The following is a 27,899-nucleotide window of genomic DNA, read 5'->3' as shown; positions in this document are numbered from 1 at the left end:
ACAGCCATTGAATTCAACACCTCAGCATCACTTGTCTCGTCCTCTAAGTCAATGACATCCATTTTCTCCCGGATACACTAAAGGGCCGCTTCAGTACAGAGAGCAACAAGATCTGCTCCCACATAACCATGGGTATCTCTTGCAACTCTTTCAAGATCAACCTAAAACATGCCATCAAATAAGAATGTCACTATACTAAAGAAAAAAGACATAAAATGATTTATAAAANCACAAGCAGTGGTTGAACATCAGGAGGAGGTTACTCCATAACTTATGGATCAAAGTGAACCACCTCAAGTAGCACAGGAGCTACGTAGATCTGGGAGAGTACGCCATGAGCCTGAGAGATATGGTTATCTCGTGACTCAACATGGTGACATACTTGTCTACCAAGACAATAAACCCAGAACCTACGAAGATGCTATATCGGATCCAGATTCCGTTAAATGGCTTGAAGCCATGAAATCTGAGATGGACTCCATGTACCAGAACTAAGTATGGTCTCTAGTAGAACCACCTGAAGGGGTAAAACCCATAGGGTTTAAATGGGTCTTTAAGAAGAAGACTGACATCGATGGCAAGGTGCACACTTATAAAGCATGACTGGTTGCCAAAGGTTTCAAGCAAATTCATGGTATTGACTATGAGGAAACCTTTTCACCAATTGCCATGATTAAATCCATCGAGATTATGCTTACGATTGCTGCATATCATGATTATGAGATTTGGAAAATGGATTTCAAAATGGCTTTCCTAAACCAAAACCTTGAAGAGGATGTGTATATGACACAACCCAATGGTTTCATTCTTGATGGGCAAGTTGAGAAGGTATGCAAGTTGCAGAGATCCATTTATGGACTCAAGCAAGCTTCAAGGAGTTGGAACATTCGTTTTGATGAAGCCGTAAAAGAATTTGGTTTTATCAAGAACGAATATGAGCCTTGTGTTTACAAGAAAGTGAGTGGGAGCGTAGTGGCATTCCTAGTGTTGTATGTCGATGACATACTTCTGATCGGGAATGATATATAGAACTTGCAGTCGGTAAAGACTTGGTTATCCAAGTGTTCTCCATGAAAGAGTTAGGAGAAGCAGCCTACATCCTCGGAATAAAGATCTACCGTGATAGATCATGTAGGTTGTTTGGCCCAAGTCAGAGTACATACATTGATAAGTTACTAAAGAGATTCAGTATGGAAGAATCCAAGAAGGGATTTCTTCCGATGTCACATGGTGTCTATCTCTCTAAGGATATGTGTTCTAAAACACACGATGTGAGAGATAGAATGAAGAGGATCCCATATACGTCAGCAATTGGATCCATCATGTATGCCATGTTATATACTCGGATTGATGTGCTTTAAGCACTTGTAGTATATTTCAATCGGATCCAGGTGAGCGTCACTAGATAGCTGTCAAGAACATCCTTAAGTACTTGACGAGACTAAGGACTTGTTCTTGGTTTATGGAGGGGAAGATGAGCTCACTGTAAGAGGATACAATGATGTTAGTTTCCAAACGGATAAAGATGATTATCGATCGCAATCAGGCTTTGTATTTTGTCTCAATGAGGGAGCAGTGACCTGGAAGAGCTCCAAGCAAAGCACTGTAGCGGACTCTACAATGGAGCCTGAGTATATTGCATTATTCGATGCGACTAAAGAGGCAGTCTGGATTAAAAAGTTTGTCACCCGAACTTGGTGTGGTTATAGAGATTGTTGATCCAATAGATATCTATTGTGACAACAATGGAGCAATTGCTCAAGTAAAGGAACCACGATCTCACCAGAAGTAAAAACAGACTTAGACGTTTCCTCTCCTCAGAGAAATGGTTTTATAAAAAAAGGGGAAGGAAAGAAAGATGTACAGATCGTAAAGTACTACTGATGACAATCTCACGGATACACTTGCGAAGCCTCTGTACAGCAGAAGCATGAAAAACAGTAAGGCATCGGTATACAATACATGAATGATTGGCTATAGTGTAAGTGGGAGATTGTCAGAGTAGGTGCCCAGAGCCAATCGCTTATTGTAAAATGATTCTGTATAAATGTTTTATTTATCAATAAAAGGCAATATTCTTCTATATAATGTATGTAATGATTATATGTCATTAGGATGTAGAACCGTGAGAGGGATCAAGTGGTTTCAAATCTTGATAGTGAGAACCATCTGATAAACATATGGTGGCCATCCTAGAAACTTCTGTAGCCCCACCCCCCCCCTTCTCCCCCCACCCCACCCCCCCACAACCCACACTTTCCACCCCTCCCCCCCCTCCGCCCCAGTTATTATTCCGACCAAAGACACAGATAATATGGTAAGGCTATCTAGTGTCTGAACGACCCTGTCGAAGGCAATGACTGATCTCAATTGTCAAGTGTTTGCAGACACTGGTGTTGCAAACGAAGGGGTGCTTGCTAGAGGCAAGTTCATATCTGGACACCCACCAGAGGATCCATAGGATGGAACCCGGGTATGGAATAAATCTTCTAAACGGATGGTGGTGCATGTGATCCTTTAGACTTGAGACACCAGAGCAATTGTGCACCAATAGTGTAGTTGACACTAGCCCAACGTAGTTTATCAAGAGCTATCATACGGTAGGGATGGGCTACGCTAAGAAGGGTATCGAGGAATATGGTGGATCGACAAATGAGTTTCATCACTCCTAGTTAAGAAAGAATGTTAATCTCACTGGGTAATTCAGTAAATGCACCAAACAAAAATGACACTAATCTGTGGCCACAGGGGATGAGTTGATGCTCCATCCTATTTAAATTCCGTCATTGGTCTAGTAACTGGAATACAAACATGTCAGAGGGCTATCTAACGTTGACAATACTTCTATACCTCAGTCTCGATAAGATAACAGTGCTGAAAGTTTGATTGCACAGTTAACCCTATCGTGACAGGCTGCGGGTTCGCTGAATCCAAATCCATCAGGTGGCCATGATGCCTCGTGCCTAGAAGACCAATCTTGGTCTGTGTTAGTCAGACGGTTAATGGTGTTTTGGTAGCGCGTGATATCTACTCACTACCGATATGATAAGAGCCTACGGGTCACACACTTAGAAGATAATTTACGAATCAATTTGTGAGAAGGGGATATTTCATCTTCTCAGATGAAAGGATATTTTGGTAACTCACAGTGGCAATAATGTGTGAGGTGTTGCCTTATTATTTTAATATTAAAATTAAATTAGGGAGATTATATTTAAATATATCTAGGTATATATTTAAATGAATTATATTATAATTGAATGTAATAATATATTATATTAATTGATTTATTTAATTATAATAATAATTAATAATTAAAAATATCATAAAGGGTGTGTTTGGTTGCAAGGGTGAACTAGGGTGGAGCCATTGATATTCTAATTGGAATAGAGTTTTACTGTTGCACTACACTAAGTGCAATTAAAATTTTCAAACATAATGGAATATTTAGTCAATAAAACCGTGCCACCCTACTCTCTCTCTTCAAGAAGAAAACTTGTCTTGTTTACTTCTGATTGTTGAAAGCCCTTGATTGTTCTAGCAATAATGAGGGTTTACAGATTATTCTTCGTGTGGACTTTCGGGTCGGCGCTACTTGGCATCTATGGCGCGAACAAAATCAAATGAACAGAGAGCGATAACAGTAGATTATGAAACAGGACGGAATGTAAATTGTGAACAATAGAACGGAACGAATGAACCATAATATAAAGATCAGTGTTCCTATTGACATCAGAGATATCGAAGGAGCCTCCAAACGTACGAAGTATTCTAATATTGAATGGATTACTTTTATACAAATGTGTTTGTTATAAAATGTAAACAGTATAATCTATACTCGACTAGGCAAAGAAAGGTAAGTGATTTACCGATTGATTTTGTTTTCCGTTGCGTATGAGTAGATCCAATTTACTTACAGTCAAATCTGACCTTAATTTTGCAATGACTATTTTATTCTCTAATCCACTTCATTTGTAACTGTGCAATTAATTTTGCAATACTTACATAACCCTAACATTGTCGTGGCTTTACATCAATTAACCATGCATCAATTGCATTTCAATTCACACAATAACATTTATCTTTGCTGGTTTTCAAGACATGATTCTTTATCCATTTCAAAAGTAGGAATCGAACGGCTTGAATTGAAATCCAACTATAATAATATGAATTGAAATCTAATACTGTATACTAAAACATGAATTATAAAATAAGAAATCCAACAATAATTTTTGTACCGACCACCTCATTAAGTATAACTTCTCATAGTAATAAAATTAGTTAGTCCATCATTATGCTATAAAGAGGTTTTTCATATCTACCATCTAGAGCATGTTGACATATATAATTTGGTTTGCATCACACTTAACAGTTGTAAGCCTTATGATGAAGGACACTCTTGTGTCATAGACTCAAGATGTAGGGAAGTAGTAGTGTATAGTTGGATTGTTGCATTTAGTTTGGAATAAACTAATATGTATTTGCAGTCTTTAGTTTTGTCATGAGACAATATTTTAGTAGAAACATTGGTTGGAATTAATGCTCCATCCCTGCTTGATTTGTATTCAGTTCAATAAAGTTAATAGTTGACATGTTGATCAATAATTGGTTTTTAAAACTCAAATCCAACCCAATCGATTGGTTGGAACCAGGGCTTTGGTCAATGCGTTGTGACATTTTTACATAAAACTGGGCTATGCAAATTAAACATGAGCGTGACCCAAGTTGGGACCAATGGACAATAGACGAACACGTTTTTTTTTTGACCAACCAGACTGGGGGGCCAAAATCTGGTCATAATTAAACTCTTAAAGTTTCTCAATTGGTTGAATGGGGGGACTATACTGGCCACTGCGACTTTTGCGCGATCTCAGCGAGCAAATGCGCCTACAAGTGGTCACTCGCAGTGCTAGCACCTGCTTGCCCTAAAGACCACCAACAAGGCACCCCCATTGCACAATTGTGTGGACAATAGGCAGTGTCGCGCCTGGATGCAACCCGCGTGCAGTAATTGGCATACACCCCCTCGCCTGGGCCAATGTCCCAACCCCGCTCTATAGTTGAGTGTTTTGAGTTTCGACACATCCTATGCTTGACCGTCCACTAGATATGTTTTGTTCTGGGGGTTTGTCTTTAAGGGTTTTAGTTTGTGGAATTGACAAGGGAAAGAGCATGGATGTGTGAAATTTTAGATCAAAGATAAAAAAAAACACCCATATGTGATTTGCATCTGGCCGATCGAAGAGGTGTAGTTTGTTGGTAATTACAAACCTCCAATGATTGATTTAATTTTACAAATGGGTGTTTGCTAGATTTAAACACTGCGGATTGATGATGTCACCAATTCTCCCGTCTGGACACACGTTGAACAGCGCAACCCAAGGAATAGCCCCTTGGGGAGTCAGTCCCTGGGTTCGAGTATTTAAACATTGCACAACACAAAAGAGGAACTCAGTTTTTAAAGTTATTCTTCAATGAGGACGACTTTCCAGGCAGTGTTGGGTGTATCATCGTTCGACTCTTATTCCATGACCATGTGATTGTGCGAACTTCAGGATGTTATCTTAGAGACGGCTTTAACCGGATCACATATAGCAAGAAGGATATGATTCTTGAATGGGCAATATGGAGAAAGAATGCAAAGGTTCAAAATAACATTATTTTATAAAAACTTTTAGGATCTATGTAAAAAATCCAAAATTTGTTGGAAACAAATCTCGTTTAACTTGCAAGTTTAAAAAGAAAATTAAAATACTAGTCATTTTTGTTTTTAAACCAAAAATGTAAAATTCTGTTTTCTAAGTATTTGTTACTATGCGGTTCAACCTAAGTACTAGTTCGGGACATTTATGTGTGTGGAGACGTGGGAGCCCTTCATCTACGGGCGGGAATGAGCTTTTATACGTTATGCGAAAAGGCTTGATGTTTGGGCTAGGCCCATCAATAACAATGCATAGGCGACTAGATGTAAAAGAGCCACATGTCAATCACCCATTGTCTCTATATTGATAATCTGAAAATATATGATCTATATATCAAAAGTGAACACAACAAAAATCAGAATATTAATGTTTTTTTTGTTATGTATGTTTCTTAAAAAAAGTAATTTGATTTTAGATTTGAACTAAATAAAGATAATCTCATATGGGAGATGACATTTCCCACCAAGGTTTGGTTGAAACGACACTTTCCCACCCGTAGTTTTCAAAATGACACTTTCCCTCCTTCATCAGGTTTTGTAAATGTTTTGTTATATTTGATGTGAAAAGACGATATACCCTTAAATAGTTTATTTTTAATTAAATTATTATAATTAAAATTTGTTAGTCAAAGTCTTTCTTGATTATTATCTGTTCAAGTGTAAAGATACATGTGTTTGCCTTTGTTTAGTAAATTAATTAGGAATATTGATTTTCTACGGTTAATTAGTTAAAAAATGAAAAAAAGTGATTAAATTAGTAGAATTATGAATAATAGTGATGGGATTATTGATGAAATTATAAATAAATAAATATTAAGGTCATGAATTTAAACAATTTATAGCATTACTCCTCACTTTTAGGTGGTGTTAAACATTTTTTCTTTTTTTGATTTTTTAATATTTGGATTTTGGGTAGTTAAAAAATAATAAAAGTTAATAAGTTAAAATTTAAGGTATTTTTATATTTTCAGTAAAATTTAACGGAAATATATAATAGAATCTAACGAAGGGTCAAAAAATGTTGTTTCGCCAAACCATGGGTGGGCGAATATGTCATTCTCCATGTATATAGAACAAAGCTACGGACCATCGAAAAGTTTGCACCGAAAATGTGTACCGGCTTACGTGTACCCTGAATCACACACGCTTGATTTCTATAATTATTTTTTTAGTGAACGGCGTCCTCAAATATGGACGGCCGTTCACTCCAATGGATCTCGTCCATATTATATGGACAGGAGTCCAGTTACTACGGACGGCGTCCCCATTTAAAGACGCCGTCCATACATAAAAAGGGAAATAAATTTTTTTATAAAATTAGGGACGAATGTCATAACTTTTGGAGGCCGTCCTAACCAAAATATGAAATAAAAAAAAAAAATAAAAACTTTGGGGAAGCGTCCATAAATTTTGGACGGCACGTCCCTTAGTCTGGAAGGCGTCATTTGTCCCTATGTTTGGACCAACGTACCTACGAATGGATGCCATCCATACTTTAAAAAAAGAAAAAAAAAAAAGAACGTTTGGAGGGGTCCTATTTGGTTTCTAAAAATTTAAAGAAAAAACTTTGGTGGTATGGGCTATCCGTAAGGAATAGACGTCAGTCCATTACTTACGTTTTTAAAAATAAAAGAAAAAACTTACAGTTCACGCAAGGCTGATGGGTTGAGATCGCCAAAGGCAAGTTAGGAAGTGCTCATTAGTTACAGCCATTGAATTCAAACACCTCAGCATCACTTGTCTCGTCCTTAAGTCAATGACATCCATTTTCTCCCGGATACCACTAAAGGGCCGCTGTCAGTTACAGAGAGCAACAAGATCTGCCCCACATAAACAGGGTATCTCTTGCAACTCTTTCAAGATCAAACCTAAAACATGCATCAAATAAGATGTCACTTTATACTAAAAAAAAGACATAAACATGATTATAAAAGACGATGAGAGAAGCAGATAAGAGTCCTACATCTTCAGCAAGCTTCATGTTTCTGTGTGGATTCAGAGAACTTCCAAATCTCCAACTTCATCAAGAACACACTATGTCAATCTCGCGATCAAAATCCCCAAATCTCTTCAAAGCAGGATCAATGAATTGGCTATTTGTGTTCCATAACAATCACATGAGCTGGGACTTAAGGCCATCCATTTTAGAGTTAGAAGCTGGGACACTATACGCCTCTCCACTTCACCATGGTCTTTTCCCTATTGGAGCTATGGAATCTAATTCATCAATAAATATGATTGATGGGGCATTCTTTTCTCCTCTTCAAAATGCCTTCCTCAAGTTGCTTTCACTCTCACCAGCCAACTTTGACATTATTTCAGGGTCCATAATCAAAAAGAAGAAAAACACCGTTCATTAGCAACAAATCTTGCAATCAAGGTTTTTCCAGAACCCAGGTGGCCGCGTTAAAGCAAGATTCCCTTGGGGGTTTCACACAATTGATTTGAAGAGCTGAAGGTGTCTGAGAGGAAGTTTACAGGCTCACGAATTTGAGCCATTTGCTTCCTAACATCGCCGACATCATATAGCCTATTTCATTTAACCTCCTCATCCTCATGGTTGATGGGTTCCCCTTCACAGAATTTCGATCAGAAGAAGGAGAAAGAAAATGGAAATATGTTGTGCTCAACATCATCCAGGGATGGGTAATATTCCCAAAGCTACAGAAGGTGAGCATGGGGTGGCAGTAGGGTGGCTGGCCTGGTTGGCCACAGTGGCGGAGAGGTGATCAAGGGTGGGTTCCACGACGTGCAGATTCTTTTGAGAAGCTGGACAAAGTAAGCTTCTTCGTTCTTTGATCCATTAATAGCTTCTTCTTTTTTTTTTTAAAGTATGGACGCCGTCCAAACATAAGGGACCAAAAGTTTTTATTTTTTTTTTATTTCTATTTCGGTTAAGGACGGCCGTCAAAATTTATGAACGGTCGTCCCTAATTTTTTTTTAAAAAAAAATTATTCCATTTTATTTATCGACGGGCGTCCTTAAAGGGGACGTCCGTCTGTAGTAAATGGATCCCGGTCTATATAATATGGACGGGAGTCCATGTGAGTGAACGGCCGTCCATATTGATGGACGGCCGTTCCCAGAAAATAATTATAGAAAAACAAGCGTAGTGCTGGTCGGGTATACGTAGGCCGATACCATATTTTCGGTTGTAAAATTTTCCGTGTCTGTAGCTTTGTGGGTTATATAAATAAATAACCTTTTGCCTAAACTTGAAAAAGTATATGGACGAGAGGCGGAAACAGAGCATAGAAGTTTGAGTAAGCATTAATTAACTTGATTTAGCGCACCTTTACGCAACCACACTTAAATTATTTCAATTTGTGATAATCAAAGCAATACTAGTTCCTTATTATTATGGAAAACTTTACGGTGACGCTTTTGACTTTACAGGACATATATCAAGGCTCGAGGTTGAAAGAGTAAGAGGTTTCGTAATATTATTACACCTTCTTAAAAAAAATAGTAAATCTGTCATATCAGGATTCATTTGATATTAAAACGTATAGTTAGCATTATTTTAAGTTGTTTTTTGTTTTTAAAATCAATAAAACCTTGATCCCTTGTAGAATTGACACGGTACAAGATTGATCGCCATAATTAAATGATTATATGAAACCATCAAAATAACCACCTCCATACACCTTTATGACTCCACAATTCATCTACAAGTGTTGCTTAGTCACTATTCCATGACACAATTAATATTTAGTTTTGTGGATATGGTTGCATATGCAGTATGCTAACTACCATAAAAGTAATTAATAATCTTTTAAAAATAATAAAAAAGACTAATGTAACAAATTAGTAATATTTTTTAAACTTTATAATTTACTTTTAATAAATGTTACTAATTCATCCATTTTTTATGCCACGTTAATTTGGCGTATCTTAATTTTAATCAGCTACTTGTTAACTAAGTATAAAGTTTCAATTTATGAACTTAGTGAATCATTTCTCTTTGATCTCTTTAGAGAATATAGAATATGCATGATGTGGAAAAACTGAATTGGAAAATTTTGTCACCTTCGTGAATTAAACAACATAGGCTCCACCACCTTTCCCTTATTTTTCACTACATGACCAAACCACATCCACAATTGACAGAAACCACACCAATACTGCCGCCATCGGCAAGAAACACCAGAGCCGCACATCTCCCCATTCTGATGCTACTCCACAACTCTCCCCTTCTCATTTAGCTACTTGTGTACACTCTTCATTCTCTGTCAAATCCAATTCTTCACGTTCCACCAATATCTTCTCTCCCTCTCCTCTACTTCACGGTCTTTCATCAGCCCATCAATGGGACAACGGTCACCAACTGCACCCAGGACAACCTCAACTCATGGCCGAAAGGCTTCGACACTCAGTCACGTTTCTCCCGCGGAAAAGACTTACGTATCACAGACAAAGCCGTCCAGGGACACACGTGGTTCATGAGCTCCATGTATGATTCTCACAGAAGGGAGGTGCAATACCAACAGTTCCTTCAAAATCATCACGACGACCGGGTACTGTCTCTAAAAAGGACGCGACACCCACGACGCTCGTGGAATTACTATGCCCTGCGTGGCCTGAAAACACTTACTGTGAACGCCACTCTAATGAAAGGCTTAACGTTGTTTGTATAATCATTACAATTACGAAACATATGGCATGGACTATCCGCGGTCGTCCCATTTGTCGTTGGCATAGAAAAAATGGCTGTGAATCGCCGACAAGGTGGATTTGTATCACTGGGGAGAGCTGAGACTGAGAATGGGGTCGTGGCTGACGACTCTGAGGAAGCGACGTTCAATGGGGAGCCGGTGATTGAAGGATTTGATTGGGGGAGATGAAGATGGAGTTTATTGCTTTAAAAAGGCTGTGGTGATGAGACACAACGAGGGAGGGATATGTCGAGAGAAAAGAGGATGGAGGTTTATGATTGATGAGATGTAAGGCTAGGATGTATTGTAACATGAGCCCGGAGAGAAAAGAGATGCGAATAACATTGGGATGACTTTGTTTATGAGGACTGGGCCGAGGTCATTCAAGAATGAGTCGATTGTTACTGGGATCTTCGGAAAGAATGTGGTAAGGTTGATGGCTGCAAGTTAATGGTGGCTTACTCGAATAACCTCACCTTCTGTGAACAGGTCAGTGTGTTTCTCACTTTGATAATTTTCAATTCTACAAATTAGAATATATTTGTTTACTTTTTACTAGCTATATCATCAATGTTATAATCAATTTATGCATATTTATCTTGGTCTAAAATCTAAAAAATGGATTTACAGATTACACAGAGCTTAAAGTTGGATCAGCTGAATCTACATCTAATAATTAATTGGTACAGGTTAATCGATGATTAGTTATCTTAAAAAGGGATCCAATATAAATTTCAAACGCATTGAGTTTTTGGGAGTAGAGGAAAATGCATAACTTACAAGCAATATGTAAATCCATCTCAATTTAAGGAAATGTTGCGTAGAAGGATAGGCTTTGATGGACCATAATGATATTGTACATCTCCTATATTTAGGCACATTAATAAGTCATCAATTAAAAATTATGGTTTCGATTGTAGACGTCCTCGAAAACCGCTGCAGCTGATATAATTATTGATTGAATCTATACTCTTTAGAAAGCGTTATTACTTGTTAGGCATTTCTAATGATAATCTTTATTTTAAAGAGCATCTTGCATATAAATAAAGAATATCTTCATTAATTTTTAAATATAAAGAACACATTTTTATTCAAATTCAATAAACTTTAAATTTAAAGAAGATGGGCTTATTTTTAAGAAAGTGACTTAATGGGAGAGATAATAATAATAAAATGCTAGAAACTTATAGTTTATTAATTAAAATTAGGATAGAAAGTGAAATTGACTCTAGAGAGTCAAACTCATTCTCTAATTTTATTTTAAAGATAAATAGTCTATTGGATTGTTTATTTTATGGATAGATCTTTATAATAAGAAGTTTGGTTAGGGATGAGCGGTTCTAGGTACCCTACATTTTTCAGGAGAACCGAAACCAGAACCGCACAGTGCAGGTTCTTTAATTCAAGGAAACAGAAACCTAAAATGCAGGTCCGGTTCCTTTCCAAGGTACCTTATAAAAAATCAATACCCCTATAAGTTAAAAAATAACAAAAATACCCTAAAGTTTACAAATACACCCTAACAAATTTTCATTATTCATTCATTTGTGTCCAATGTAACTCATAACCTTAATCTCTAAGCAAACACTTGAATTCTCAATTCATCACAATTCACATAAAATTCGTCAATCAAAACCAAAACACAAACAATTACTCACACATTCCCATAAAATAAATTATTAATATTATAAAATTATTAATTAAATGTTATAATTGGTCAATGGGTATTATAAATACCAAATAAATTAGTAATTTAATATTAGAAACTAGTAATGTTATGATTAAATAAGATCATACTACAATAAAATTGTAAGTTATAATTAATTAAGTGATCATACTACAATGTAAATTGTAATGTTATAATAATTAAGTATATACTATTTAATATATATAATATTAATTAATTAAATGTAATTTAATTAAGTATTGTAATATTGTTTATAATAGAATGTTATAAATAATTAAATATATACCATAAATTTATAATAATGTTGTAATTAATAAAATATAATAATTTGATTAATACGGTGTAAATTATTAAATACTACTGTTTATAATATAATGTCATAATCAATTAAGTAATCTTAATTATAATGTATTATATATGATATAATCTTTGTATTAAGATAATGTAATGTATAATGAATTAAGTAATCATCTATAAAATCTATAATTTAATATTATAATAATTAAATTCAAATCATTTAATTAATATACTAATGTTTATAATGGAATGTTATAATTGATTAAGTAATATATTATAAATATATAAGGTAATGTTATAATTAAAATTTTAATCGTTTAATTAAGTAAGTATAGTAAGTAAATTGACTAATGTTTATAATGTAATGTTATAAATTCATAACTAATAAGGAATTATGTGATCATTTAACTATAATGCTATAATTAGTAAGTAATCATAATATAATGTAACATAATAATATTATAATTTAATTGAGTAATATTAACTATAATGTAATGCTTAATTAAGTTTATAATGAAATGTTTATAAGGTAATGTTATAATTAATAAATTTCTTATATAATTAAGTATTGTGCTAATGTTTATGTAGAAATTAGTAATTAATAATGTTAAAAAAAAATCATAACTCATAATCAATTAAGTAATCATTTAATTATGTAGTTATATTAATTATATGATCATACTATAAAGTATAATGTAATGTTATAATGAATTAAGTAATCATACTATAAATCTATTAATTTAATATTATAATTAATAAATTTCAAATCAATTGATTAATTACTAATGTTTATAAGGATGTTATATGATTAAGTAACATATTATAAATATATAAAGTAATGTTATAATTAATTAAATTTTAACGTTTAATAATAGTAAGTAATAATAATATAGTAAATTATATGTTATAATGAATAATATAAATTCATAACTAATTATGTAATTATGTAATCATTTAACTATGAATGCTATAATTAAGTAAGTGATCAAATATAATGTAATATAATAATATTATAATTAATTGAGTAATTATTAACTATAATGTAATGTAATAATGTTATAAATGAATGTTTATAGGTAATGTGTAATAATTAAATTCTTTCATTTAATTAAGTATTGTGCTAATGTTTATATAGTAAATTAGTAATTACTAATGTTTAAAACATATATCATAACTCATAATCAATTAAGTAATCATTTAATTATGTAATGTTATATTAATTATATGATCATACTATAATAGTATAATGAATTTTATATGAATTAAGTAACATACATAAATCTATAATTTAATATTATAATTAATTAAATTTCAAATCATTTAATTAATATACTAATGTTTATAATGGAATGTTATAATGATTAAGTAATTATATTATAAATATATAAGGTAAGTTATAATTAATTAAATTTTTATCGTTTAATTAAGTAAGAAAATATAGTAAATATAAATGTTTATAATGTAATGTTATAATTCATAACTAATTATGTAATTATGTAATTCATTACTATGTAATGCTATAATTAGTAAGTGATCATAATATATAATGTAATATAATAATATTATAATTAATTGAGTATTATTTAAATATAATGTAATGCTTATTTATGTTTATATAATGGTTATAAGGTAATGTTGTAATTAATTAAATTTCTTATCATTAATTAAGTATTATGCTAATGTTTATGTAGTAAATTAGTAATTACTAATATTATAATATAATGACATAATCAATAAGTAATTATTTATTAGTAATGTTATAATTAATATATATCATACTATAATGTAATGTTATAGTGGAATTAAACTATTAAATAATCATACTATAAATTTTTAATGTAATATTATAATTAATTAAATTTTAATCATTTAATTAAGTTTGTACTAATGTTTAAATAAAATGTATAATGATAAGTAATACTATAAATTTATAACGTAATGCTAAATTAATAATTTAACTTATAAGTCAATTAATTAACTATTTAATTATGTTATAATATAAGTCAATAATTAAGTAGTAATCAAAAGTAATGCTATAATTAATTATAATATAAATATTAAGTATGTTATAAAATTATAATTAATTAAGTAATCATTTAAATTTGTAAGTGTATAATTGATTAAGTAGATATTAACTAGTAATTAAATTTATAATGTTTATCAATTTATCATATATAATTAATTAATTACTAATTTATTATAGATATACTTAGAACTTGATAATGAAGTAAATACAAATATATTATTACTCAATCAAATATATTTTATCAAAAATAATTCTTTTAATAACATTAAAAATGAAAACACTTTTAATTGGTCAAATTCCAATTATTCATTAATTGATCAAAACTTTAATATTAATGTATAAATATATTAAAGCTTTTAATATGGGTAATTTATATGTAATAAGTATATTGTATTCGTATATATATTAATTAGGTTATTCTAAAAAATTAACTTTTTCTATTTTAAATTTTTTTATATGTAAAATAATAGAAAACTCCCCATTTACATTTCACAAATATTTCATATAGTCCAGGTTCCAAAATGGTTCTAAACAGGTTCCAAAAAACAGGTTCCAAAAAGTTCCAAACAGGTTCCAAACACGGTTCAAAGCAGGTTCCAATAGGTTCCAAAACAAGTTCCAAACAGGTTCCAAGGAGGTTCCAAAGCAGGTCCAAATAGGTTCCAAAATAGGTTCCAAAAACGGTTCCAAACCGGGTACCCCCTACAGGTTCCAAACAGGGTACCCTTTTACAGGTTTCGGTTCCGTTCCGATTCCGGTTCCTCCACATGCAAGAACCGGAACCGGAACCGGAACCGTACAGTAGCGGTTCCAAAAAATTGGAACCGGACCTACCGCACAGTGTAGGTTGGTAGGTTCGATTCGGTTTCGGTTTACCTCCCGGTTAGATTTCTACCCGCTACCGTGCTCACCCTAGTTTGAGTCATATAAAAAGTCTTTTAGAGATGTTTAGTCAAAGAAATAGCTATTCCTTATTTTCCAATATCATAGAATGTTTTTAATCTTTCTCATAAAACTATATTTTTACTCACCAAACATCGAAGAGATGAATGAGAGAAGAAATAATGACAAAAAGAATATACAGAGGAAAAGCGAAATAATTTTTGGAAAGACAAAAAAACGTAGTCAATCATTAAAATCAGAAGGCATCAGCATTGGAAGGTTTTCAAACCTAAACTGGACCTTTGAATTTAATACGCTTTATAACCAATATATGAATGGTTCTGTTTTCAAACAAATCCCTTGAAATTTATAAAATATTTTTCACAAACTTTCTGTCTAATATTTAATCTCTAATGTGTTATAATTGATTGCTTGATACAGGTAAAGTGATGAGCATGATGGACATTCTGGTGTCTCTCATGGAGCTCAGCTAACCAACATGTTCCTTATGGACGGAAATGCAGTGGTAATGGAATTCTTCCCCAAAGGATGGCAAAGCTCGCCGGACGTCGGCCAGTACGTTTTCATTGGATCGCTAGCTGGTCCGGGATGAGGCACAAGGTGCCTTGCGAGACTCGATGGGGAAAAATGTTCTTTCTCTAAGTATGATCGTCGTTGCATGTCAATTACAGAGTGGTAGAATTGATACAATGAAAATTATTTTGCTGAATGGGCCCGAATGTTCTAAATGAGGTGAAGGCAAGGAAAGAACTAGAAAAAGCATCACAAAGTGCTTCTTCTTATGAATGTGCTTGTGGGTAGCTCAATTTCTTTCATGAGCATACATTTTCAAGTACACACTGAGTACTTTGTGAAATTAAGCGGTTGAAAGTCAAGCTGTGTGTTTTAGTTGGTGTTTTTTATTTCTGTTAAGAGTCATTGTATTAGCTAATGTATCTTATTTTTAGGAGTTTTATTATTTGGATTTTTTTTTCTATTATGTTCCTTTTAGAAGAAGATTGAATTTCTAATGCTTTTTGCTTTAGAGAGATTTTCCGGAATTATCTCACCATCGTAGCCATTTATTTGTTTCTATTCAATAAAAGAATTTACAGAAGAAATTGAGCTTGTGTTTCTTCATTCTTCAAGTCTTTATTTTCTTCATGGTATCAGAGCAGGTTTAATCCTGTTTCATTTTCATCAAGTTTTTCCTACTCGTAATCTCTGGGTCTTCTAAATCTTCATGCCCAAATACAGACTAGTTTCTAGTATGGCTACCGAAGGTAATGGACACAATTATGTTCCTTCATCTCCTTTTGTTCACAATATGGAAGCCACCCATGATCCTATTACCTCTCATAAATTGAATGGACACAATTATGTTCCATGGTCTCAATCCATCTTATTGTTCATTCGAGGGAAAAAAATACGACTACCTTACCAGTGCTTCAGCAGCCCCAAAACCAATGGCTCCTACCTACAAGAGTGGTTGGCAAAAAACAACATGGTGATGTCATGGCTCGTCAACTCAATGAACATGAACATCAGCGAGAATTTTCTGGCGTTCGCAACTACTAAGGAGATCTGGGATACTGCCAAGGAAACTTACTCCAATATTAAGATTTAGAGGTGGTAGAGATTGAAGGGATTCTCCATGATCTACGACAAGGTGATCTCATGGTAACTCAATATTTTAATATACTTACGCGCAACTGGCGTCAACTTGATATTTATAAGGTTCATAACTGGTCATGTGCTACTGATGGATCATTGTACAAAAAGATTGCAGAGAAAAAACGTGTTTACAAGTTTTTGCTAGGTTTGAAAATTTTGATGAGGTTCATGGGAGACTCATGGGAGCAAAGACATCACCTAGTCTTAGAAAAGCTTTCTCTGAAGTCCAACGGAAAGAAAGTAGGAAGAAGGTCATGATGGGGTCACCTCAACATCTGAATGTAGTTGAAAACTCTGCTTTTTTCACTTGGGGAACTCAGCTTGCCCCTTCAGATAACCGCCAAAAGAATAAAGGGGGAAGGCCTTGGTGTGATCATTGTAGAAAACCAGGACATTTGAGGGAAACATGCTGGAAATTACATGGGAAACCATTTGATTGGAAGCCAACACGACAGATGGAGAAAGAAGGCCAAGGAAATCACACCTCCATACTCCTGAAGTAAGTCCTTTTACAAGGAACAAATGGAGATGCTTCAAAAATTATTGTCTCCTCTTCTATCTACTCAGTCACAAACTGGTTTGTCTTTAAATCATGTCATTGGCCTGGAACCCTAGCTAACAAAGGTAATTTTATAAGCATTTTTTGTGTATATAAGAAACAAAAACAAACCCTAGATTATGGGCTCAAGAGAATCTAATTATATAATGGGAGATGCAATGGTTTTTAATACATTTACCTCATGTATAAATAACTTAACTGTTAGAATATCGGATGGTTCACTATCAAAGGTTATTGGTACAAGTTCAGTTGTGTTATCAAAGGATATTACACTCAATTTTGTTGTTCTTGTTCCTAACTTAGACTGCAATTTGTTGTCAATTAGTAACTATCTAAGGAAAGGAGGTGTGTTACTAATTTTTTCTGCACTCATTGTGAATTCCAAGATTTGGATTTGGGGAAGACGATTGGCAATGCTAAGGAGTGCTCTGGGCTATACATCTTTAAAGAGTGCCCTTATTCACAAGAACAACCTCAAACGGTAGTTAGTGTTAGTTATTTTTCAGTATTTCGTCAAAATAATGATACTACTATTATGTTATGGCACTATCGCTTAGGTCATCCAATTTTATATATCTCAACATTTATTTCCTTTGTTATTTAACAAAAATCCAAAACCTCTTGAGTGTGAAATCTGTCAATTATCCAAGCATGTCCGATCTCATTTTCCTATTCAACCCTATAAAGCATCTATACCATTTTCTATGATTCACAACGATATCTAGGGTCCGTCAAAAATAAAAAATGTAATGGGTGCTACGTGGTTTGCCTCATTCATAAATGATCATACTAGATTAACTTGGGTGTTTCTTATGAAAGACAAATCAGAAACAGGTCAAATCTTTTAAAATCCTAAAGTCCGACAATGCTAGGGATACCTTTAATGCCATACTAGGAGACTTCCTATAAAAAGAATGGATAGTTCACTTAAGTTCCTATGTAGACACCCGCAACAAAACAAAGTTGCTGAAAGGAAAAATAGACATTTGTTAGAGGTAGCTAGGTCGCTAATGTTCCTTGCAAATGTACCTAAATTCTTCTGGGGGGAAGTCATTCCTACAACATCATATCTTATCAATAGGATGTTGTCTAGGGTGCTAAAATTTCAAACACCGTGTCAAACTCTTCTAAAATCTTTTCCAACTACTCGTCTCATTTCCATTGTTCCACCTAAATTTTTTGGGTGCTTTGTCTTTGTCCATGTCCATCAACAACATAGAAGTAAACTTGATCCTAGGTCACTTAAGTGCATCTTTCTTGGGTATTCAACAAATCAAAAAGGATATAAGTGTTACTCTATTGTCACAAGAAAATTCTACAATTCAATGGACGTCACCTTTTCTTTAGAATTAGCCACACTACCCCAAAACTGATATTTAGGGGGAGAATTCAACTTAGGAATATCAATTTTGGGACTTTGAGTCATTCCTAGAGTCACCTATCACCACAAAAAATCACAATCTCTTAGTGCCAGAACATCACATCCCTCTAGAGTCACTTAGTTAGCCTCTACCTACCGAAAGCACCAAGTTCATTGTTGACTTCCGGGATACGGAGCACATCCAAGAGGAAATAGAGGAAAGAGCACTTCCTCAAGAAAACCATGAAGCTGAACCAAGTCCTAATCCTCCCAAAATTTGAGGTAATAGTTCTGACTTAGATGGTTATGTTGATTATGAGTTAGATAATGAGATCCTAAATATGCCCATAGCTTGGAGAAAAAGGGTTCGGTTATGCACTCAACATTACATTGGAAACTTTATGTCATATGATGGCTTGTCACCTTCTTTTCGTGCCTTCACTATTAGTCTTACAGAGATACAAGTTCCTCACAATATTCAGGAAGCTTTCGAGTGTCTGATGCGTGTTTCTTACAACATGCAAAACTAGCAAGTGTACTAGTCGCTCAAGTAATAAAGTGATGGGTAGGATATCGTTCCCACGAGGACTGTTAGCAAAGCACTAAGTTTCCTAACGTTATCAAGTTGAAGCAATCGAATTCTTTGGATTGGTGGGAGCAAGTTTTTAATTTAAAAACAACAAAATGAAATTTACTAAGGTGAAAACTAAATTAAGAAAGCAATATAAAANTCATTATGGGGTTATGCCCTAGAGACTGCAACTCACATTTTGAACCGTGTGCCATCAAAGTCTGTAGACAAGACTCCATTTGAACTATGGAATGGGTGAAAGCCCAATTTGTCTTATCTATGGATTTGGGGTTGTGAAGCTTATGTCAAGAAATTGACTTCGAAAAAGCTGGGCCAAAAATCCTACAAATGTATATTTGTGGGGTATCATAAAGAGACCAAATGATAATATTTCTACCATCTAGAAGAGTGCAAAATTTTTGTTGCTCGTACTAGTGTCTTCCTAGAAAATGAATTTTTTCTAAGAAGTACTAGTAAGAGAAAAGTAGAACTCGATGAAGTTCTAGAGCTACAAGATATACTAGACGAAGGACGGGAAGATGTGCCACAAGCAATGGTTGAACATCAGAAGGAGGTTACTCCACAACTTATGGATCAAAGTGAACCACCTCAAGTAGCACAGGAGCTACGTAGATTTGGGAGAGTATGCCATGAGCTTGAGAGATATGGTTATCTCGTGACTCAACATGGTGACGTACTTATCTACCAAGACGATAAACCCAGAACCTACGAAGACGCTATATCATATCCAGATTCTGTTAAATGGCTTGAAGCCATGAAATTTGAGATGGACTCCATGTACCAGAACCAAGTATGGTCTCTAGTGGAACCACCTGAAGAGGTAAAACCCATAGGGTGTAAATGGGTCTTCAAGAAGAAGATTGACATCGATGGCAAGGTGCACACTTATAAAGCACGACTGGTTGCCAAAGGTTTCAAGCAAATTCATGGTATTGACTATGAGGAAACCTTTTCACCGATTGCCATGATTAAATCCATCCGGATTATGCTTACAATTGCTGCATATCATGATTATGAGATTTGGCAAATGGATTTCAAAATGGCTTTCCTGAACGAAAACCTTGAAGAGGATGTGTATATGACACAACCTAATGGTTTCGTTCTTGATGGGCAAGCTGAGAAGGTATGCAAGTTGCAGAGATCCATTTATGGACTCGAGCAAGCTTCAAGGAGCTGGAACATTCATTTTGATGAAGCCGTAAAAGAATTTGGTCTTATCAAGAACGAATATGAGCCTTGTATTTACAAGAAAGTGAGTGGGAGTGCAGTGGCATTCCTAGTGTTGTATGTCAATGACATACTTCTGATCGGGAATGATTTATTTAACTTGCAGTCGGTAAAGACTTGGTTATCCAAGTGCTTCTCCATGAAAGACTTAGGAGAAGCAACCTACATCCTCAGAATAAAGATCTACCGTGATAGATCACGTAGGTTGTTTGGCCTAAGTCAGAGTACATACATTGATAAGTTACTGAAGAGATTCAGTATGGAAGAATCCAAGAAGGGATTTCTTCCGATGTCACATGGTGTCTATCTCTCTAAGGATATGTGTCCTAAAACACATGATGTGAGAGATAGAATGAAGAGGAGCCATATGCATCAGCAATTGAATCCATCATGTATGCCATGTTATGTACTCGGATTGATGTGCGTTAAGCACTTGTAGGAGGGGAAGATGAGCTCACTGTAAGAGGATACAGTGATGCTGAGTATATTGCATTATTCGATGTGACCAAGAAGGCAATCTGGATTAAGAAGTTTGTCACCGAACTTGGTGTGGTTTTCATGATTGTTGATCTGATAGATATCTATTGTGACAACAATGGAGCAATTGCTCAAGTAAAGGAACCACGATCTCACCAGAAGTCCAGACACATACTCAGACGTTTTCATCTCATCAGAGAAATGGTTGAGAGGAAAGATGTACAGATCAGTAAAGTACATACTGATGACAATCTCGATCCACTAACAAAGCCTCTGTCACAACAGAAGCATGAAAAACACTTAAGGTTATTTGGTATTAAATACATGAATGATTGGTTATAGTGTAAGCAGGAGATTGTTATAGTAGGTGCCCTAGAGCCAATCAATTATTGTAAAATTGATTCTGTAATAAATGTTTATTTATCAATAAAAGGCATATTCTTCTATATCGTGTATGTAATGATATATGTCATTAGGATGGTAGAACCGTGATGAGGTTATCAAGTGTTTCAAATCTTGATAGTGAGAACCCTATGATCACATATGGTGGCCATTCTAGAAACTTATGTAGCCCTAGTATTAGGACACATATAATACGGTAAAGCTATCATAGTGTTGAACGACCATGTCAAAAGGCAGTGACTGATCTCACTTGTCAAGGTTGTTTGCCGACAACCTGGCGTAACGCATGGGTGCTTGCTAGAGACAAGTTCACTGGACAGACCCACTAGAGGATTCCATATGGATGGTAACCCTAGTGTCTATGGAATAAATCTTCTAACGGATGGTAGTGCATGTGATCCTTAGACTTGAGATCACCAGAGTGCCTTGTGCACCAATTGGTGTAGTTTGACACTAGCCCAACGTAGTTTTATTCAGAGCTATCAATACGGTAGTGATTGGCTACATTGAGAAGTGTATCGAGACAAAGGATTCATCACTCCTAGGTACGAAAGAAGTTATCTCATTGGGTAATTCAGTAAATGGCAATGACACTAAATCTGTGGCTACAGTGGGATTAAGTTGATGCTCAATCCAATTTAATATTCCTGTCATTGGTCTAGTAACTGAATACAAACATGTCGAGGATATCTGAGGTTGACACTATTTCTATACCTCAGTCTCGATGAGATAACAGTTGATGAAAGGATTTGATTGCATAGTAACCATGTCGTTGACAGGCTACGGTTTCGCTGAATCCGAATCTATCAGGTGGCCATGATGCCTTGCTAGGGGCCAATCTTGGTCTGTGTGTAGTCAGACGGTTAATTGGTGTTAATCGCGATACTACTCACTGCCGATATGATAAGGAGCCTACGGGTCACACACTTAGAAGATAATTTAAGAATCAATTTGTGAGAAGGGTATTTTCATCTTTTAAGATGAAAGGGTATTTTGTTAATCTCACAGTGCAATTAAATTTGTTGAGGTTGTTGTCTGTATTTAATTTTAATATTAAAATTAAATTAGTGAGATTATATTTAAATATATCTATGTATATATTTAAATGAATTATTATTATTAATTGAATGTTAATATATTATTATATTAATTGATTTTAATAATAATAATAATTAATTAATTAAAATATCATAAACGGTTTGTTTGGTTGCAAGGGTGAACTAGGGTTGGAGCCCATGAGTATTCCTAAGTAGAATAGAGTTTTAATTGTTGCACTATATAAGTGCAACTTAAAATTAAAGCATAATGGAATTATTTATTCAATTAAAACCCTTGCCACCCTATCTCTCTCTCTCTCAGGAAGAAAACTTTTCTTGTTCTTCTTTCTTGATTCTTGAAACCTTTGATTGTTCTAGCAAAATAATCAAGGGTTCTGCGGATTATCTTCTTGTGGACTTCTGTGAGTGTGATCCTACTTTGGATCGATTGGCGAAAAATCACATGAACAGTAGATGATAAACAATAACCGTGAATAATAGATGATGAACAGTGACCGTGACAGTAAATGGTGAATAGTACCATGAACAGTAATGGTGAATAGTAAATGGTGAAAAATAGATGTGAACAGTAACCATAAACAGTGTTCCTATTTGAAATCAGAGATATTTGAAGGAGCTTCCAAACGTACGTAAGTATTCTAATCCTTGAATGAATTTACTTTATACAAATTTTTGTTTATAAATATGTAAACGGTATAATCTATACTCGGATCTAGGCAAAGAAAGGTAGTTGATTTACCGATTGAATTTTTGTTTTCCGCTGCGTATAGTAGATTAATTACTTACAGTCGAATCTGATCACTTAATTTTGCAATGACTCTTTTATTCTCCTCATCCACTTCATTTGTAACTTGCAATTAATTTTGCAGTACTTAAAACCATTGACAATTGTCTGTGGCTTTACATCAATTAACCATGCATCAACTGCATTTACAGTTCCATCAATAACATTTATCTTTGCTGGTTTCAAGACATGATCTTCTATCCATTTCAAAAGTAGGTAATTGAAGCGTTGAATTGAAATCCTAATACTACTAAAATATGAATTGAAATCCTAATACTGTACTACTAAAACATGAATTATAAAATAAGAAATCCAAACAATAATTTTTGTAACTACAACTCCATTAAGTTATAACTTTCTTATAGTAATAAAATTAGTTAGTCCCACCATTATGACTATAAAGAGGTTTTACTGTATATCCATCTAGAGCATGATTGACATATATGAATTTGGTTTTGCATCAATTAACAGTTGTAAGCCCTTATGATGAAGGACATGCTTGTTTCATAGACTTCAAGATGTTAGTGAAGTATATGTCATAGTTGGATTGTTGCATTTTAGTTTTGGATAAACTAATATGTATTTTGAGTCTTACTTTTGTCATGAGACAAATATCTTAGAAACATTTGTTGGAATTATGCTCCATTCCCCTGTTTTATTTCTCTATTTCAGTTCAAAAAGTAATAGGATACAGTTGTGACAAACATTGTTTTAAAACCCAATCCAACCCAACCGATTGGATTGTGAACCAGGGCCTTTGTCAAGCTGGACCATCAATAAACCTGGCTATGTCAATTAACCTAGAGTGACCCACAGTTGGACCAATGGAATAGTAACGAACCGCCAGTCCAACCAGCCCAGGGCCAAAGTCAGGTGATAATTAAACTCCTTAAATCTTTCTCAATTGGTTGAATGGGGGGTGCTGCTATTGGCCACTTGCGCCTTTTGCATGATCTCGCGCTCAATGCGCTACAGTGGTCGCTCACAATGCAGCACCGCTTGCCTAAAGACACCAATAAGGCACCCCTATCGCACAATTGCGCGACAATAGGCAGTGTCGCGTGATGCCAACCGCGTGCAATAATTGGCATACACCCTCCTTGCCTGAGCCCAACGTCCCAACCCTGCTCTTATAGTTAATGTGTTTTTGAGTTGTCGACACCTCCTACTGCTCGACCGTCGCCTAGATATGTTTGTGTTGTGGGTTTTGTTGGTAAGGGTTAGTTTGTGGGAATTGAAAGGGAATAGCTGAAATGAATGGTGGAAAATTTGTAGATCAAAGATAAAAAAAAAAAAAAAAAAAAAAAAAAAAAAAAAAAAAAAAAAAAAAAACCCATATGAGTTGCATATGGCCAAATCGAAGAGGTGTGTTTGTTGGATTACAAACCTCCAAGAATTGATTCTTAATTTCTCAAGGGTGTGTTTGCTAGATTTCAAACCTGCTGGATATGATGATGTCACCAGTCCTACTCGTCGGCCACACCAGTTGAACAACTCAACCCAAGAATTAGCCCCTTGGCCGGGAAAACATTACACAACACAAAGAGGAACTCAGATTTTTAAAGTTATTCTTCAATGAGGACGACTTCCAGTCCTACTTTGGTGTATTCATCTTTCGACTCTAATTCCTCAAACCATGCTGATTGTGCTCGAACTTCGGTGTATTTATCTCTAGGACAAGTCTTTAACCTGATCACATATACAATAAGGATATATTCTTAATGGGCCAATATGGAGAAGAATGCAAAGTTAAATAACATTATTTTAAAAACTTTTAGGATCTATGTAAAAATACAAAATTTTTGGAACAAATCTCGTTTACTTGCAAGTTAAAAATAAAATTAAAATATTGGTCAATTTTTTTTTTTTTTTAAACCAAAAAATGTAAAATTCTGTCTTTCTAAGTATTTGTTACTGTGCGTTCACCTAAGTATAGTTGGTACATTTATGTGTGTGCGAGACTGCGAGCTTCTTCTACGGGCTGAGAATTTTATACGTATGCCAAAAGGCTTGATGTTTGGGCTAGGCCCATCAATACAATGCTATAGGCCTACTAGATGTAAAATAGCCAACAAGTCCATCTTACCCATTGTCATCTATTTTTATAATCTAAAATATATGATTATATATCAAAGTTACACACAAAAATCAGAATATTAATTTTTTTTTTTATGTATTTTCTTAAAATGTAATTTTGTTTTAGATTTAGCTAAATAAAGATAATTCATATAGGGAGAACGACATTTTCCCACCCAAGGTTTGGTGAAACGACACTTTTCCATCCGTCAAGTTTCAAAATGACACTTTCTTATCCTTCATCAGGTTCTGTTAATGTTTTCTGTTAATATTTGACTGAAAAGATGAAAATACCCTTAAATAGTTTATTTTTTAATTAATTTATTATAAATTAAAATTTTGTTAAGTCAAAGTCTTTACTTGATTATTTATTAGTTCAAGTGTAAAGATACATTATTTCTTTTATTTATTTAATTAATTAGGAATATTGATTTTATAGGTTAATTAGTAAAAATGAAAAAAATTATAAATTTAGTAGATTATTGAATATTAGTGATGGGATATTGATGACATTATAAATAAATAAATATTAAGGTCATTTAACTTTAAACAATTTCATAGCATTATTCCTCACTTGTTAGGTGGGATTAACTATTTTTGTTTTTTTGCTTTTTTAATATTTGACTTTTTGGCTAGTTAAAAAATAATAAAAATTTATAAAGTCAAATATTTAAGGGTATTTTTATATTTTCAGTAAAATATTAACGGAAAATATAATAGAATCTAACGAAGGGTTAAAAAATGTTGTTTCGCCAAACCTTGGGTGGGAATATGTCGTTCTCCCATTTATATAACAACAAAGCTACGGACGTAAAAAATTTTGCACCGAAAATGTGTACCGGCCTACGTGTACCCCTGATTCACACCACGCCTGATTTTTCTATAATTATTTTTTTAGTGAACGGTTGTCCATCAAATATGGACGGGGGTCCATTTACTACGGACGGGAGTCCCCATTTAAAGGGCGCTTCATAAATAAAATGGAATAAATTTTTTTTATAAAAATTAGGGACGGCCGTTCATAAATTTTGGACAACCGTCCTTAACCAAAATATGAAAATAAAAAAAATAAAAAAAAAAAACTTTGGGGAAGGCCATCCATTAATTTTGGATGGTCGTCCCTTTCGTTTGGACGGATGTCCATTCGTCCCTTATGTTTGGACTAGCGTCCATTACGAATGGACGCCCGTCTGTACTTTAAAAAAAAAAAAAAAAAAAACATTTGGACGGGCGTCCATTAGGAATGGACTCCCGTCCATTATTTTGGTTTCTAAAAAATTAAAGAAAAACTTTGGATAGGACGGGCGTCTGTAAGGAATAGACGCCCGTCCATTACTTACGTTTTTTAAAATAAACGAAAAACTTACAGTTTCACGCAAGGCTAATGGGTTTGAGATTGCCAATGCAGTTAGGAAGGGTTCGTTAGTTACAGCCATTGAATTCAACACCTCAGCATCACTTGTCTCGTCCTTTAAGTCAATGACATCCATTTTCTCCCGGATACACTGAAGGGTCGCTTTAGTACAAAGAGCAGCAAGATCTGCTCCCACATAACCATGCGTATCTCTTGCAACTCTTTCAAGATCAACCTAAAACATGCCATCAAATAAGAATGTCACTATACTAAAGAAAAAAGACATAAAATGATTTATAAAAGACAATGAGATGAAGCAGATAAGAGTCCTACATCTTCAGCAAGCTTCATGTTTCTTGTGTGGATTCGGAGAACTTCCAATCTTCCAACTTCATCAGGAACACCTATGTCAATCTCTCGATCAAATCTCCCAAATCTCCTCAAAGCAGGATCAATGCTATTTGGCCTATTTGTGGCTCCCATAACAATCACATGAGCCCAGGACTTAAGGCTATCCATTAGAGTTAGAAGCTGGGACACTATACGCCTCTCCACTTCACCATGTGTCTTTTCCCTCTTTGGAGCTATGGAATCTAATTCATCAATAAATATGATTGATGGGGCATTCTTTTCTCCTTCTTCAAATGCCTTCCTCAAGTTGCTTTCACTCTCACCAGCCAACTTTGACATTATTTCAGGTCCATTAATCAAAAAGAAGAAAACACCTGTCTCATTAGCAATAGCTCTTGCAATCAAGGTTTTTCCAGACCCAGGTGGCCCGTAAAGCAAGATTCCCTTTGGGGGTTTCACACCAATTGATTTGAAGAGCTGAGGGTGTCTGAGAGGAAGTTCTGCAGGCTCACGAATTTGAGCCATTTGCTTCCTAACACCGCCGACATCATCATAGCCTATTTCATTTAACCTCTCCTCATCCTCATGTTTGATGGGTTCCCCTTCATAGAATTTCGATCGGAAGAGGGAGAAAATGGAATATGTTTGTTGATGCGTGATTTTAACACCAACTAATCGACACGAGCGTAACGTTGATTGGTCAAGAGACACACGTGATTATGGATAGAATGTAGAA

The 27,899-nt window shown here is 34.5% G+C and overlaps 1 protein-coding gene across 1 annotated transcript; it reads right to left on the bottom strand.

The window, feature by feature from the left end:
* LOC116137792 (cell division control protein 48 homolog A-like) lies at nucleotides 1-27,302 on the bottom strand. The gene is made up of 2 exons (XM_031423496.1): nucleotides 27,146-27,302; nucleotides 1-161 (listed from the first exon to the last, which is right to left on the bottom strand). The coding sequence occupies exons 1-2, from the start codon at nucleotides 27,293-27,295 to the stop codon at nucleotides 78-80; spliced, it is 234 nt and encodes a 77-aa protein (XP_031279356.1). The 5' UTR covers nucleotides 27,296-27,302; the 3' UTR covers nucleotides 1-77.
* Nucleotides 27,303-27,899: the final 597 nt, after the last annotated feature.

This window comes from Pistacia vera, unplaced genomic scaffold (assembly GCF_008641045.1).
Source record: "Pistacia vera cultivar Batoury unplaced genomic scaffold, PisVer_v2 Contig333, whole genome shotgun sequence".
Lineage (NCBI taxonomy): Eukaryota > Viridiplantae > Streptophyta > Magnoliopsida > Sapindales > Anacardiaceae > Pistacia > Pistacia vera.
Note: the sequence above shows the minus strand (reverse complement) of the source record. Positions and strands in the feature narration are given on the sequence as shown.

Excerpts from the sequence above, each read along its gene's own strand:
- LOC116137792 (XM_031423496.1), bottom strand. The coding sequence starts at position 27,295 with ATGGGAGCCACAAATAGGCCAAATAGCATTGATCCTGCTTTGAGGAGA. Across the intron at positions 162-27,145 it reads ACATGAAGCTTGCTGAAGAT|GTTGATCTTGAAAGAGTTGC; the intron begins GTAGGACTCTTA and ends GGCATGTTTTAG.